General features: G+C 35.3%; 1 protein-coding gene across 3 annotated transcripts in view; it reads right to left on the bottom strand.

Moving 5' to 3' along the window:
- The window catches only part of COL12A1 (collagen type XII alpha 1 chain), a 117,859-nt gene that overhangs the window by 21,163 nt on the left and 80,515 nt on the right, over window positions 1–16,181 (bottom strand). For all 3 annotated transcript variants that reach the window (XM_032864353.1, XM_032864355.1, XM_032864354.1), the window contains 10 exons: window positions 14,402–14,541; window positions 12,795–12,918; window positions 12,478–12,621; window positions 10,851–11,015; window positions 9,218–9,256; window positions 8,977–9,115; window positions 6,669–6,811; window positions 6,242–6,351; window positions 2,577–2,726; window positions 617–694 (listed from right to left, as the gene is read on the bottom strand). In XM_032864353.1, coding sequence (XP_032720244.1) covers window positions 617–694; window positions 2,577–2,726; window positions 6,242–6,351; window positions 6,669–6,811; window positions 8,977–9,115; window positions 9,218–9,256; window positions 10,851–11,015; window positions 12,478–12,621; window positions 12,795–12,918; window positions 14,402–14,541 — 1,232 coding nt within the window. The remainder of the gene's footprint in view (window positions 1–616; window positions 695–2,576; window positions 2,727–6,241; window positions 6,352–6,668; window positions 6,812–8,976; window positions 9,116–9,217; window positions 9,257–10,850; window positions 11,016–12,477; window positions 12,622–12,794; window positions 12,919–14,401; window positions 14,542–16,181) is intronic.

Raw genomic sequence — 16,181 nt, 5'->3', positions numbered from 1 at the left:
CACCTGAATATTCATTTTTCACTGCTGTAACCCAAACACATAGAATTCTGCCTGGCTTAAAATAAATAGACATTCAATAATTATTTGATGATAAATAACACATTCATCCCGGGGATGTATGCAGCTCACTGCTTGCCAAAAGAGTCCAATCCATCATTACGTTCAACTTTGTAAATATCACCACTGACGCAGTTACAATGAAGGAAAACCATCATCTCACAAAGTAATATAGTTATGTCTGCCATAAGCCTTAGATATCCAGAGATGATGGTTCATTCTGTAAAATGCTGATATTTTACAAGCAATAGGAGGGTTTTGTAATAAGTAGATTTATCAAACACGCTGACTCAGCAGGACTTTTCTAACTATACATAACCACGCTGGCTGGGAGGGAGAATTTCCAGATGTGCTCTTATAGTATTCCTGGCTTTGGAATGAGGGGTCCTTGGCCTGAGCTGTGGTAGTGGGTGAGCATGCACATAATGCCTGTCCCTTAGCTCCATGCTGAAGACTCAGCTGCTGAGTGCTACTTCCTCTTCCGGACCATCTGCATCCACATCCCTTATTCCAGGAGGACTCTTAAGGCCACAACACAATTCCATTCCATTTTACTTACCCTAGAGGGAATATCACAGCATCTGTCTCTACTGGTCCACACCGGACTGCAGACAATATCAAAATTCTGGATTTGGAACTGCAAACAACCAACAGCAACATCAGCTAAAGATGCACGAAAAAACATTTTATATTAACTTTTCCACATTGTAAACTTTGTCAACTTCTCACAGAGACTCTCTCAAGGGTGCAAACCCTTGAGAGCAACGTGATCCTTACTTCATAAGGAAAGAACATAGAAACCTATGCCTAAGAGAAAGAGATGGTAAGGCAAAATGCGTATGTGAAATTCCCACTTCCGATTCACTTCCTTAGGTAAAATAAAATGCTTGATTATGTTTTGTCTTTTTAAAGAGAACATTAATTTCTTTAAGAATTAAAATTTTATTTAATTAAGAATTTGAAGACTCTACACATTTAAATCAACTTGTACACCCTTGTAGAAAAATTACATTTAAAAAATTCTTCATTTATTCTAAAACTGATGCTTTTCTTTTCATAAATTCTTACCTAGGAGCTGACTGGCTGACTAGGAACTTTTATGATAACCCTCAGCTTAACTATTTCAATATAGTATATGCTTTCTATATTCACACATTTTAAAAATAAAGCTCTTTTGGTGAAAAGGAAGACTGCTTGGATATAGCCATCCTTTTATAAACCTGTTGTAATTATTTTTGTGAAGAACAAATCCAAAATTCAGTAAAAAGTCTGTGTGTAACCTTGTTGAATTATTGCTGTACACCTAAAAGTAATGTAACATTATGTGTCACCTATACTTCAATAAAGAAAAATAAAAAGGTACATTCTAAGTGCTTGGTAAATCTTAGTAATCATCATTATCATTGCTATTAATTTAGAGGATTAAACATACTAATTATTCTATTAATCTCTAAAAATTTTTAAATTTTAATTAAATTATAAGTCAAGATGTTAATCACAACACATTAAGCTTGCACTAATTACTTCTACATTGTGGAATTAAAACTTCACTTGTGAATCTAGGAGGAGGAAATCCTGTCCACGGAAGAAAGCAAATGCAATTAAAAAATAATAATAAAAGTCAAAGATGTTAACTTTGCTTTTAGAACAATATTATTATTGACTGACATTTAATTTGAACTTAATTAATTAGCCTGAGACAGTGAAAACTCTAAATTTAAAATTGTATTAGTAGAGAGCACTGTAAATACGGCTGGCATGCTCCCGCCTCAAACTTGAGCCAGTTTAAATTGGGAGTAATGTGGTCAGTCAGCTGGCCGCCCCCTACGCCGCTCTTCCTTCCGAGACAGATGATGACTCCTCTGTGAGAGAGGTTAGGCTCTAGGACAGTGACAGTCTGTGTCTATGTCACTAAGCTATAAATGCTTCATTTCTTGATTGCAAAAATTTGTGCTAACAATCACTATCTTTGAAGAACAAAAAACGAGTTATTTTAGATTTCACTGGTTATCCTGACAACTATTTGTGTTGTATTCTCCGACTTGATCCTGTTCCAAGATGACTACATGATGCTCTCTGGTGCCTTTACATCTTACTTCCTTTCTAGCAGTCAAGCACATTACTGTGTTCTGTCAGTACCTATTTCCTCAATGTAACTTTTTCAATGTTTCAATCTAAGACATTTGACAATTTAAAACTCCCCAAGGGAGCACCTGGGTGGCTCAGGCGGTTAAGCGTCTGCCTTTGGCTCAGGTTATGATCCCAGGTTCCTAGGATCGAGCCCGACATCGGGGATCCTTGCTCAGTAGGGAGTCTGCTTCTCCCTCTGCCCTTCCCTTCTGCTCATGCTCTCTCTGTCTCTCTCTCTCAAATAATAAATAAAATCCTAAAAATAAATAAATAAATAAATAAATAAAACTCACTGGGGGGGAAAAAAACAAAAAAAATCACTGATTATTTTTAAAATGTGATCTCAATCTTAGCACAAGGTACTAAGAAAAAAAAAATGTGTTACTTACTGTGGCTGATTTCCTCTCCCCTTTAAGAAGTTTTCCAAGAATTTCATAACCATCGATTGTGATATTTCCAGCTTCCTTGATATCTTTTTCTATGATTTCATAGCAGTCGATGTAAATCTTAACACTTTTTGAGGTCACTACGATATGAACCTAAAAAGATCATTTGTTTCTATTACAAAGTTTCTACCCCAAAAAACCTGGTTGACTCCTGCATTTTTCAGGTCACAAGTGAAAAAATATGTTCTTTAAATTACTCTTAATCCAAATCAAGCCTTGGACTAAAAATCCAACAACCAGGTTGCAATGTCAATGTCATTTATTAACAACATCAAATTGAATGAGCCCTCATCCACACATATGGCATAATTTCCTAGTTTACCATATGTACCACTACTGAGATGACCAGAGATGAGTAGTAGATGAAATTATTCCATTAACTATAAAGAACTATTCAAATACAAATTAAGAAATTATTAACATATTATTATACTCAATAGAAAGGAGCCTCAAATGTCTTCCACTGATTTTGCCGAATTTAATCTCAGTCAAAAAGAACTTGTACACCATATAGATACCAAACATAGTAAAGAATTAGCACATATCTTCTACAGAGATTCAATTCTGAAAATCAACACATACAAGATTCAATTTCCTTATAAAGAAAGAATCTTATGTTGATTTATTTCTTACCTGATATTGAAGACACTCAGAATTTGAAATCTATCAGTGCAGATAACTAACAAAACATTTGTATTTTAACAATGTAAAAAATTGTTGCAGGTAATCTTTGAGTTTATAGTTATGCTCATAGTTTCCACTTATCACAGCACAAATACTCAAGTAAGTACTTGATTACTTTGAAAAGTTTGGCTCCAAGTTAAAAGGAGTAGAAATTCTCTTAAGTGCTTTGAGTCAATAAGCATTAGGATAATCTCTGGAGATGTCTTTAAACAGTGAATATTTTTCCCATATAGAATCACCAGCTTAGTGCATCAATTAGTTTTAAGTTTGAATTTCATATTGATTGCTTTTATATAAAAGTATTACATAGCCTGCTAAAAATAAATTTCATCTAATATTGAATTCAAGAAGAACATTATATATACACACCCAAGATATTTATTATCTAATAAGAACTAAAACTTGGGATGCCTGGGTAGTTTAGTCAGTTAAGCATTCAACTCTTGATCTCAACTCAGGTCTTGATCTCAGGGTCTTGAGTTCAAACCCTGCATTGGGCTCCACACCCAGCTTAAAAAAGTTAAAAAAAGAATTTATTTGTTGGCTCTTGTATGAATAACCTCAGAGCCAGAAATTCACAACATATTAAAAAAATCATAGTACCCCCCAAAATTATTTCAAAATCAAAATTTTAAATTTGTAACAAAATTATTCCAATTGTCAGTCAATACCAACCATTAAGAAATTGATTTTAAAAACATATTTTGCTACAATCTCTTCAATATGTTTCAATATATTTTAAACACATGCATAATAACATTCACAGTGGGCTCTTCATCTGTAGACTATTCAGGGACTATTTCCTAGCTGTGAAACATTTTTTGGTCACAGAAAAGTAGAAAATAACAGGAACACTCTTATCAACTCATCTCCCTTCCCAAACTCAGCCATTCCTTAAATCTTTATTTTTTTATCTATTCTATTTTTTCTTCTTACCATAAACTTTCCACTTGGAACAGAGACCAAAAACTTGTCAAGAGAATCCTTAAGGAGCCATAGCTGTTTGCCATTCCTTATTTAAGCTCTTTTAGGCTATTCATCATCTCTCTCAAGAGCCCTCTGCATGTCATTTTCATTAATTTCCTGTTATCAGAGTACCACCCATTCTCATCCAAAAGACTGAAGAACTTTAGTTTCCAAATTAGACGGAAAATGAAAGAAAAGTGAACCTTTGGATCAGTAAAGAATGTAAACAGTAACTGAACTTGGCACTTGAATTGAGATAAGTGAGAATAGGTAAAAAAAATGGGGTGGAGAAATGGAGGAAGAAAAAGAACATGGTGAAAGTAGAGAAGAAACTAAAAAAAGAAAGATCTGATGAAAAAAGAAGATAGATATTTGAATAGAAAAGAGAGCTTGTCAGAAGGAAAAAGAAGAGGTATTACATAAAACCTAAGAACACAAATACCTCTCTATAAAGGCAAAGAAGGAAATGTCAAAAAAATTAGCTTGATTCATAATTAAGGACTGTCACTATAGACCTCCGCAAAATACTGTCTTTTTTTATCCTAAGTAAAATGAAGTATTTGAAGAAAGTTAGAAATTTAAGAATAATAATTTTTAAGCTGTTATCAGTTGTTCATAGAAGACTAAATTTCTAATAAGTTCAGTCATATGGAAGGAAAAATAAAATAGTTCTTTTTAGCAAGTACTCAAAAGTAAGTTTAATAGGTGTATTAATGAGCCAAAAAAGTTCATAAGAACTTAGCCAAATTCAACATCTACTATCAGATAAGGAGCAGTTAAAGCTAATAATATTTGTCAAACTAGAATTTGCTTTTCTGGTGAGGCATTTATTTTACTGTACTTCATCATGGAAATCTGAAAACTGTTAAGCAGATATGACATTATACTCAGAAATCTTTGTTTTTCTTTCATTTTTTTTTTTTCCTCACTAATGTGCACATTGAAGCCACTTTGAACTCGAAGAGGAGAGTCCCTTGCCATCTTTGGCAAGAGTGATTCATCAATTAAAAAAAACTTTCTGGAAAGAAACTAAGATTCTCAGGAGTAGAATCTGTAAGAAATCTTGCTAAACTATTAAAGTACAGGAAAGTTCAATTATCACTTGAGAATCAGACTGAACTGGAAGTATTTGTCTTCTGTGCACGAGGACTAATTTTCTGAGTGCCATAATGCCAGTGGTATTCTTCCTGTTAACTCAATCCAAGAGACAGAGGAATACCATTAAGAAGTCTATTCCTAACCTAGACGGTTCTTCTCATTTCTAATGATCCCAACTTTGGTATTAATGTGTCAATTAATCATCCTTTAGAAATTTGATAGAAAGTCTGCATTATCCTCTGATGTTGACATGCAAAAAACTAATGAAGATCAACAAGAATAAACCATCCCCCAAGAATCCATCTTAGAAATTTTAATATTTTTTAGAGAAGCCATAGCGAGTTTATTGAAAAGTTAATCTTATAATTGAAAAGTTAATCTCACAAATATGTATATTAATTATTTTGGTAGATAATCATAACTTTTGGACTAGTATGTATGTAACTTTTCAATAAACAAGCAAGCAGAAACCGCTTACTATGTTCTAAAAAAGAATAATTTTATCAATTAAAATACAATCCACAAAAATTAAGCTTTTGAAATGAGATGACATTAAGGTTCACAATAAAATGGTAGGTAGAAAAAATAGGCATCCAATACTATGTACACTCATACTTTGTAAAGATAATAGCATTGAAAATATATCAAAATGTTAGTATTAGTTATCTCTTTATTAGAAGAATCATTGTTTTATTTTAAATATTTTTAAATTAATCAAATCCTCGAAAATGAGATTTTGTTCTTAAAAGACATAGCTATGTTTCTACCAAGTTAGCCTGACATTTTAATAAATTATAAATTAGTTTAAATTTTTAAGTCGTATTCTTTTTCTATAAAAAAGGATAATTTTATGTTTTTACCTTGTGAAAACTTCCATAAAATAATGTCTTCACTTCATCTGTGTCAAATGTAACAGTTTGCACCTCACCTCTTGTATCCTTGTTAAAGAATGATAATGTCTTGCTAGAAGCTGTAACCAACACATAATTGTTATTAAATCACACACGTGGCATGCTTTATGTTGAAAGTATTAACAAATAACTCTTGCTGGAGAGATTTTTAAAATATTCAATCATTTAAGTTAAGATAAAATGTAATTAGAATATTTACTGACATATTTTTAAAATGTTAAACATAAAATAATACATATAAAATTATATATCAAGTATATATATATTTACTATATATATTTATATATATATTCAGAAGGTTCTTAAAGAGATGGAAAGAGAAAACATAATCAAAAATACATATGCCTGTGCCTTAGTATAAAATAAAAATCCTTACGATCTGCAATCACTCCAACTTGTGGTTTGTAGTCTCTATCTGTGATTTGCCAAATTGCAAAAGGGTCACTGGGAGTTTCTGGGAGAAGTCTGAACAATAATATGATCGTGTATGAAGAAGGGAGTCCATTTGGGTGTAGATCTCTGTTGGATAAAACATAATTGATTAATTAGTATTTAATAAGGATTTCTCACCAGAAATAGAGGATATTTTAAATCTTTGTATGATAATCTCATTATCAGTAGTATTAGAATCCATTCATAATAATCTGGCTACATATTAGAAGAGGGAAAATTTAGGAAACACATCAAAAGAACACTAAAGATCCATGACGTAAGTAGTTAACAGATTATTTATGTTTTATAAATATATATATTTATATATAAATATATGTATATTATAGATTATTTACAATCTGCTAAAGGCACAAAAGTCTGGGAAATTGCCCAAAGTTCTTTTATTCTACTATTAAAAACTGTTAATATCCTATTAATTTTTTCTAGACACAAAGATGGTTATAAATTATATAATAATTTTAGAGATTTAGAGATAAACATTCTATCTATGGATGTAATTTAAAGAGAATGAATCTTATTAAATATACTTAATTTCCAATGTCAAAGGTATGAGATCATAAGTCATATGGCTTAAGGTTTTAATTTCTCCATCCCTAACTCTAATCATTTTTACACTTCCAAATTCCTCCCTTGAAATTAAATAAATCACATAATCTCCAGAAGCTCGCATGTTCCCAAAAATAAAACCAGTAATAAATGTTAAGGCCATGTACATGTGCAAACGTTTAGTGATAATAAAGGATGTGATTCAATTAAAAGGAAGTGTTTCTTGGCTCTAAGTCTATTAGACAAAAAATGTGGTCCCGTGTGTTCTTCCAGAGTTGAGTCAGTCATTGTTCTGGGGGAAGCTTTGAAGTAGGTAGGATTGATGGGTTTCTGTCTGAGACCATTTAATAATACTTTCTTCCTGAAGGTAGTGAAAAGGCTTTACTTATCGACTCTTGGACAGAAAAGAAGCTATTCCTCCACAAACTTTGACAGAGAGCACAGAGTATCTCTTGAGGTTTCATGTCCCAGTACCACACCACTGGTATCTCTGGGATACAATGCTGCCCCGCTTCTTGAAACATACGTTCTGGGCAAGCTGACATGCTGCCTTTTGTATGTGCAAAAAACTCACTACCTTCATAATATTCCATGTTAAAAATATTACCTTCTCCATATATCTCTCACCCAATCTATCTTTCTCCTTCCTCCGTCAGTGAGTGCTTATGAAAAAACCTCTAATTGCATTTATGCTTCTTTGTTTCAGCTTCGTTCAGCCCCAAGTTCTGACTCTTGAGAACACAGTAGGCTGTCGTAAGTTAAAATGTAGGAATCATATCTTGTGGTGACTGAAAGTTAAACACTGGGTATTAAGGGTTCACTGACAAAGCTAAAGCTGTGAACCAACATGGTTAACCATGAAAGAGTTAGGAACTTCCAATGCGGTCAAACTACAACAATGTGATCTGCGCTTTCTTAAAAGAAATTAGCTTTGGTTTTAGTCTGAATTTTCCATCAGCTTTCCCAGAGCATTTCAAATTTCAGACATCATTTTCCGACCCTGTCCTAAGGTTCTGAAGGCTTTATTTCTCCTTGTTCTTTTTTTCTCCATAAGCTGCCAAACACATATTTTCAACATTAAAGTGTTTTAATTCTAATGAATAACAAAATACATATTTTAGTTATGATACCCAGGTGCAATCGTCCATGAAGTAAAATAACAACAGCTAGAGCTACCCAACAGATTGCCAGAGCACTGGCCAATAAAAACTAACCACTGTCTGTCTGATCTTGGACAAGCAAAACTGCCACAACATTTCATCTTCTGGAGACCTGAAACGCTAGAAAGAATGCCGGCTCCCATTCAGCACTTACTCCATTCAGTCCCTCTGCACCACAGGGAGAAATGTTCAAAATAATTCGTTGCCTTCCTGTTTTGAAGAAGGTTTAAATCTATAATCCTCGCCTTAAACCCTAAAAGGTCTGTAATCCATAACATTACAGACAGAACCAGGATGAGATTCGTGGGTCAGAGAATAGCAAGGCTTGAGTCCTAGTCTCCTAGGGGACCCGATGGAAGACACCTGACCCAGCCATATTTAAGGAAACTAAACTGAATCATCCATAAGGAGACTTCTGACGATTCTAAAGTTTCTAGCTTCTAAGAAATCAGCACAAATTCTAAGAACCTCCATAAAGTGTCAGGCCCATGAAAAGAAAAGGAACCTCCTCGCAGTCCCACTTACGCTGTGGGCTGATTGACAAAGGCGTTCTTCTGAAGCTTGTAAGCTGAATAGCTGGGGAAAGACCCTGACTCCAGAGAGACTCCTGGTACAGAAGCAAAATTCTTTTCTGTCAGGTTGTATGCTTCGAGCATCTTAAAACCTTTACGTCAAAAAAAGAAAAGCAAATATTGAGATGAGGTCATTTTAATGATTTTATTGCTTAAATCCTGAAATAAATTAGTTTAAGGGTATAAAGTCTTACCTGGGGAGGTGTAGCCATCCAAATAAATGAGAGGGCAACCTGCAATGCACAGAGCTCCGTAAGTACGATTCATTGACACGATATACACACATTATACACACACGGAAGTCAGCTGTGTACCTGTACCAAGTAACTGCTGATTCGTTTATAAGAAATAGCAACAATCTACCCTTTTTGAAGTTATTTTTGTACACTTCCATTGTGCGGTAGAAATTCTAGTACTGACTGGTATAATCAATGTTTTCGGAAATTTCTCCAGTCCAAGTGGGAATTGTACAGTGTTCTTATGAATAGTAAAATAAAGTTAAAGGATTTTAAAAGGGAAGTCAATAATTAAAATATAATTTAAAAGAATTAAATTTTCAGATGTTCTTCAGTAAAGAAGCTTCCTCCCAAGAGATTTTATTTTTTTCATTTTATTTTATTTTATTTCTTTTCAGTGTTCCAGCATTCATTGTTTATGCACCACACCCAGTGCTCCATGCAATACATGCCCTCCATAATACCCACCACCAGGCTCACCCAGCCCCCTACCTCCCTTCCCTCCAAAACCCTCAGTTTGTTTCTCAGAATCCACAGTCTCTCATGGTTTGTCTCCCCCTCCGATTTCCACCAACTCACTTCTCCTCTTGTGTGTATGCAAAGGCAGGAGGAGTTTGTTCCTATTTAACGATCTTTGCCATGCCACTGAGCCTCATGTTGGCTACCAAACACCACCTAACAGTGAGGAGTGTGCCGTAGTTTTCATCCTGGAGCCCCCAGAGCCAGGGCTACCTGGGGTGGCTTTCAGGACCCCCTGTTGTTCAAGGGAGACAACAGTACTTCCAGACCCACTTCCCCCAGGGCAGCTCCAGGCAGAGCTTCAGGGTAAGCTTTCATAGTAAACCACTGGTGTTTGTTGACTATTGCCACCTCTACGGGGAGTCTGAGTTTTCGGTAATGTTAAATAGAGGGAAATATAATACTTGTAAAGCACAGCTTTCGCTAGGACCAGTGGTCTGTACTAGCCACAAAACTGTCTTCAAAATATGATATCCCAAGAATTAGCGCTTATCGATGGGGAAGAGGATAAATGGAGTGAAATAATTAATCTTCGGTCCTTCACCGTATTTTAAAAGCTGAACTTGAAGTCTTGGCAAAAAGCAAAAAATCTACACCCAAAAAAACAAATGAGAACCAAGTGCATCTCTATGGAGTGCACACGCAAAGGTCAGTGTTTTCATTGCTCCCTTGAATCACGGATGTTGACAGAACAAATACCAATTGATTACTAATAGGGAAAAGCTTCATCTCACAGAAATGCTTCTCTAAATGCATTTCTAAGCTGAAGATTAATTTACTCAAATGTCATAGCATTGGGATGGTGGGAAAAGGGTATGTTAAAACATTTCATTTCCATACAAGGAATATTACATCGTCAAGGCTAAAAGCGGACCTGTGACAAACACACATTCAGCACAATCTCAGTAGGAACAATGACTCATCATATTCCCAAGTGATTTCCCCAGAATCTATTTATGCACAGACTTGATCCCATATAGGACAGACAGTTGTCCACTAAGCTATTATCTTCCACTAAGCCGTTATCTTCCAGAACAGGTGAGATTGTGGATCCATTTGGACCATGACTTACTTGAAGTGGCAGTTTCACAGACAAAAGTAATGAGGTTGTCCTCAATCTTCTCAAAAGATTCAAAGTCATCAACAATGAATACGTGCCGTTCGCTGGGTTTGCTGGCGATGTTGGCAAGCTCGTTGTAGTCAACGTCAGCCACGCCAACTACAAAGACACTGAATCCTGCAAAGCAGTGGTTATAGAGTGAATTACATATCCCTTTCTTTGTACTTTGTTGTTTCAGCAATTCAAAATAAAATATTTTCAGAAATGATGCTGTATTTTCTCAGTAGATGCAGCAAGTCCTTTTAGTTGACATAAACTCTCTTTAATAAACATGTACTTCTCCCAGGTCTTCCTATTTTCTGGCTTAGAAAACTCAATTAATTGGGTTTCCTAAAATAAAATCCTATCAGTTAAGAGAAGCACATTTTAACAGCAGAAAGTGGTGCACATTTCCTCACAGAGAACACAGTCCTAATATACCCACCCATTCCCAGGCTCTCTTAGGCACTATTAACATTTCAAGCTTATATAATTTGGAAACCAAGAATGGGCTCATTTTAAAATTTGAATTCTTGAAACTGATATTCTCAATAAACTCAGGCACAAAGGAGGCACTCTGGCCACTTTCAAAATGGAATTGACAATTCTCACTGGCAATAAACTTTCATTTATTTAGACTAATACAAATAAACAAAGAGTCCACTCCAAAAGCTTAACTTGAAAGTAGAAGAAGCAGACTACATAAGAAGTCAGTTCTCTAATGAGATATGAATAAGGTAATCCCAAATTTAAATCAGTCAAAACCCCTAAATTGTAGATATCTCCTTAACATAAAGGCAAAAATTTATTTTAAAAAAGTCAGTGCAAAGAAAACAGTATGATTTAGCACTAATCATGACTCATATTTTAGTCAAAGAATCATGTATATGCAGATGACAAATTCCATATAACAAATTATTTTGCAATTTACTACAATAGATCATGCACAAAATAGAATTCTCTCCAAGATATATTTACCTTGGACTCTACCTGGGGTTTGGAATTTGGGGTTGTGGAGAGTGTGAATGCTGGTAAGACCGCATTTCATCTCTACTAATTCTTTTAAAAAACAAATCCAAGGGGAAGTTGTTAGCAGGAGGCTCTCAGGATATTTGATTTTCAAGGTCTACCCCAAAGATGTCTTCCTGAGGCCTCACTATAATTCCTTTCAGCAATCTGCCTTGGGTCTGCATCTGCAAGGATGTGCTAAAAGATAAAGACTTCCTTATGTTTCTCCTTGCACAGAGACCCAGGATCAAAGTTCACATCTGCAGGAAGCCTGCACTAGAAGCATCCTCTAATTGCATTCCATAGCCTTCCAGCCACTATGGGGAAGTTAGGCTTGCTTTTTCACACACCTTGAGTCACATCTTGAACAAAGATATACACAATGTCCCTTTTGAGCAATCACTAAACCATCCATGATTAAATAAAAACTAACATTTCAAGGGCACAGAGTCCAGAGTAAAGCAGAACAGTAAAGTAAAAGTAAAGTGAAGTAAATGCAGTGGTTTCATCTTTTGCTATCATTCCTGAACATGTAAAACATGTTAAGATAATGAGTGCAATCACTAGGCATCAAATTCATGCCTGTGCTTACCTGACTGCTGGATGACCAAAGCTGCCTTTTTTACCTCATCCTGTGACCGACCATCTGTGACCACAACCAGCACCTTGGGGACATTCTTCCTCATGCCGCTCTCCCAGGTCAAGACCTTCTCCTTAATAAATGTGAGAGCCTTGCCTATAGAGTGCAGCATGGAACATTTTAGTGTCAGTTCAGCAAAAACTATCCCAGTGCCATTAGTCACACTCAACTGATAAGAATCTGAATAATGAAATGTGATAGTACACCCAGTTCTACCACTCCCAAAACTTTGGAAGGTGAAGGTCTACATACACTTTGATAAACTGTACCTGTTCTTGTGTTGCCTCCTCTGTACCTAATATTCTGGAGGGCCCCCAAGGCTTGGGCCTTGTCATTGTATGTGTTCAGCTTGAACTCAGACTTGACCTCATCACTGTACTGCACGAATGAGACCTGAAAGGGAATGTGGTCCAAGGTGAGGTTAAGATACCTCTTTTTACATTTTAACTTTACAGTGGCTCCTCCTGCTGTTGAATGGGGAAGTGTCTTAGAGCTAACAGAATATTATAATCTCCTTATAGCTAATATTATAACACTGACTACTATTGCCTCATTAAATTCTCTCATTTCTACTCTTTGATGAAATTGCCAATAACAGTAACATTGTAAATATGCTGTAGTCACATGGTAACCACATCTTTTCTCTAGGATGTAGAAAGGGATGGGTAAAGCTGGGGAAGAGTGACCTCCCAGGATTAGATATGGGAACACATCATCTGGAACTCAAATGTCAGCAAAGTAATTGGTTCTCAGCCAACTGCTTCTTCTTACCACAAACTTAGTAGAAAGAAGTATGATTTACTGGAAAGAATACAGGCTTCATAGAATTCAATGGGCTCAAATCCTGGCTTTGCCAATTGGTAGCTATGTGACCTAGGGCAAGTTCTCTGCATCTCAGGGCTTTTGTTTTTTATCAGTAAAATGGAGATAATTATACTTAATTTCTGGAGTTGTTTAAAGGACTGATAATCATATACAGAAAGTAGCTGGCACATAGAAATTAATAAAATACAGTACTTATTTTAAATTTTTACTTTTTATCAGAAATCTCAGTTTCTAAAAGGATGAAAAAAGGGGCTTGGTTGCTAACAAGTTAAATTAGGACTATAACTAACTATCTTGAATATTTACTCTTCTTGGGTTGCATAAATGTTCACAGGATTATTTGGGGATTTGAAATTTGTACATTCCATAAAAGAAGAGTGATTTGTTTATGAAATTATTTGTGGCTTCTGTCAAAATCTCTTATTTTCATAATCTAGAATGCCACAATGACCAAGTACAAAATGCCACATTCATCGCTGAGTCCTCTAACTTAACAGGGCATGACAATCATAATGCATTTAGTTTCCAGAACATTAGATGACCTTTTATGGAAAAAGTATCATTATCAAAAGTCTTAGGCAGGAAGTCAGAGTAGAAATGCCCTAAAATCTCCAAAAGGAGTATCATCTAGCCAAGAAAATACCTAGAGGAGGGTTTATTTTTCTATTTGCCATTTCCACCCAACTCCTTCCCAAAAATACATGATACATGTGTTGAGAAAATCCTAAATAACAGAAGCCAAAACATAGTTTATACTGAAAAGCCTTTTTTTTTAAAGAATTATTTATTTATTTGACAGACAGAGATCACAAGTAAAGCAGCAGGCAGAAAGGTGGGGGAAGGAGGCTCCCTGCTGAGCAGAGAGCACGATGCCTGGTTGGATCCCAGGACCCTGAGAACATGACTTGACCTGAAGGCAGAGGCTTAACCCACCTAACTACCCAGGTGCCCGAGCCTTTCTACGTAAAAACCAATATTAAAAAAAAAAAAAAAAACAAAAAAAAACAGCAAGACATTACAAATGAATAGCCACCTATGAAACAGTACCTACCTGAATTCCAGCAGGACTGATTTCATCAAAGGCTCCCACAGTATTGAAGATAAATTTTACAACTTTATTAAAATTATCATCCCCGATACTCCAGGAAGCATCAGTCAAGAATACAATATCAGCCTTGGCCCCTTTGCATACTGGGAGGAAAAAAAAAAACAAAAAACAGAGAAACCCCAATTCTCGTGAAATATTTCATTCAAATGAAGTTACAAAACCAAGAAATGTAGCCTGAAACCTCATTACTCAAAGTGTAGTTCAACAGCAGCAGCATCTCCTGGGAGCTTCCTAGAAATGCAGGATCCTGGGCACTACCCCAGACCTCCTGGTTCAGATTAGCAACAACAAGATGCCTGGACAAATCACATGCATAATAACGGTTGAGAAACTCTAGTCTAACTAGCCCTCAACCTCTGCTCTGGAATTACTCCATCTGTTTGGATCCATTATGCAAATATATGCTCTTTCCTCGCAGAACTATTCAAGTGCCTTCAAACAATGGGTGAGGAGGAAATCAAATGAAAAGCAACAATGTTCAGAATTTAAGAACAGCCATCAGTGGGCCTGGAGATTTTGTATGTAATTATCAAAAATTTGGTGCAAATAGTGTCTTTTCATTTTAAATTAAGTCACTAAAATTATACAGAGGGAAGAAAGGAAGGGATAAAATAATGTCTTTGATTTGAATTTTTAGACTTGGAAGGTTAAAAAAATTGAAATTTTAGTATATAAAAATTTAACATGTACACTATACAGCAGCAACAGTAAACCCTAATGTAAACTGTAGACTTTGGATGAAAATGATGTGTTGGTGTAGGCTCATGGATTGTAACAAATGCACCATTTTGGTGCTGGATGTTGATACTGGGGGAGGCTGAGTGATGGGGCTGGGGAGGGAGGCCCACAAGGATACATATGTGACTCCATGTAGTTTCTGCTCAGTTGTGCTATGAATCTAAGACTGCTTTAAGAAGTAGAGTCTATTAAGAAAAATAAAAATTAACATTTTTAAGCCAAGTTTATTTACTGAATTTCTTTCAATAGTCTAATTTAAAGAAACCCATTATTATTTTACCTTATAATAATAATAATACATTTGCCCTGTATATTATTTTATCCTACAAAAATACTTTTGTTTTTTAATTTTATTTATTTAATAGGCTTAATAAAGTTATAGCTTTCTAGAACCTTAAAAGACAAAAGAAAAATACTTTAAAAATACGAAGTTCCTTCAACTAAATGCTGAAAACAGAATGTGGGTAAAGAACAAACCAGTAGTTAATTAGCTTAAACTTAATCTGATAAAACACTGAGAATTGCCCCCAAATTACTGAGAGACCAGACTTATTAGCTCAGCATGTCTTTTTGCCAGTTCACTGCAAGTGACTGAAGTGCAAACTTCAGTGAATGAGCATTTTTTAGCTTTGTGCAATCCAGGGCAGAAGCCAGGAATTCCAAAGCCAAAGGCCCCAGGGGTAGGTTGAAGATACAACCAAAACAGTTCACAGTGCCTACTGATACCAGCAGCCAGGAGAAAGAAATGCCCATCATGTGACTGCGGACTCAAAGTATCACTACACATTAATTTGCAAAACTAAGGAAATGGTTCCAACTGAAGAGCTATAGTTTATGACTGATTTCATAAACACCAAAATGGGCCTGAGGGAGGAGAAGAACAATTACTGATAATCTTTTTTTTAATCTAAAAACTCTTCAGCAAAAATAGTAAATCAGAAATACACTATATCAATTGGAAATCATGTATAGGCTCCATAAATAA

Source organism: Lontra canadensis, unplaced genomic scaffold (genome assembly GCF_010015895.1).
Source record: "Lontra canadensis isolate GAN:19392208 unplaced genomic scaffold, GSC_riverotter_1.0 scaffold27, whole genome shotgun sequence".
Classification (NCBI taxonomy): domain Eukaryota; kingdom Metazoa; phylum Chordata; class Mammalia; order Carnivora; family Mustelidae; genus Lontra; species Lontra canadensis.
Note: the sequence above shows the minus strand (reverse complement) of the source record. Positions and strands in the feature narration are given on the sequence as shown.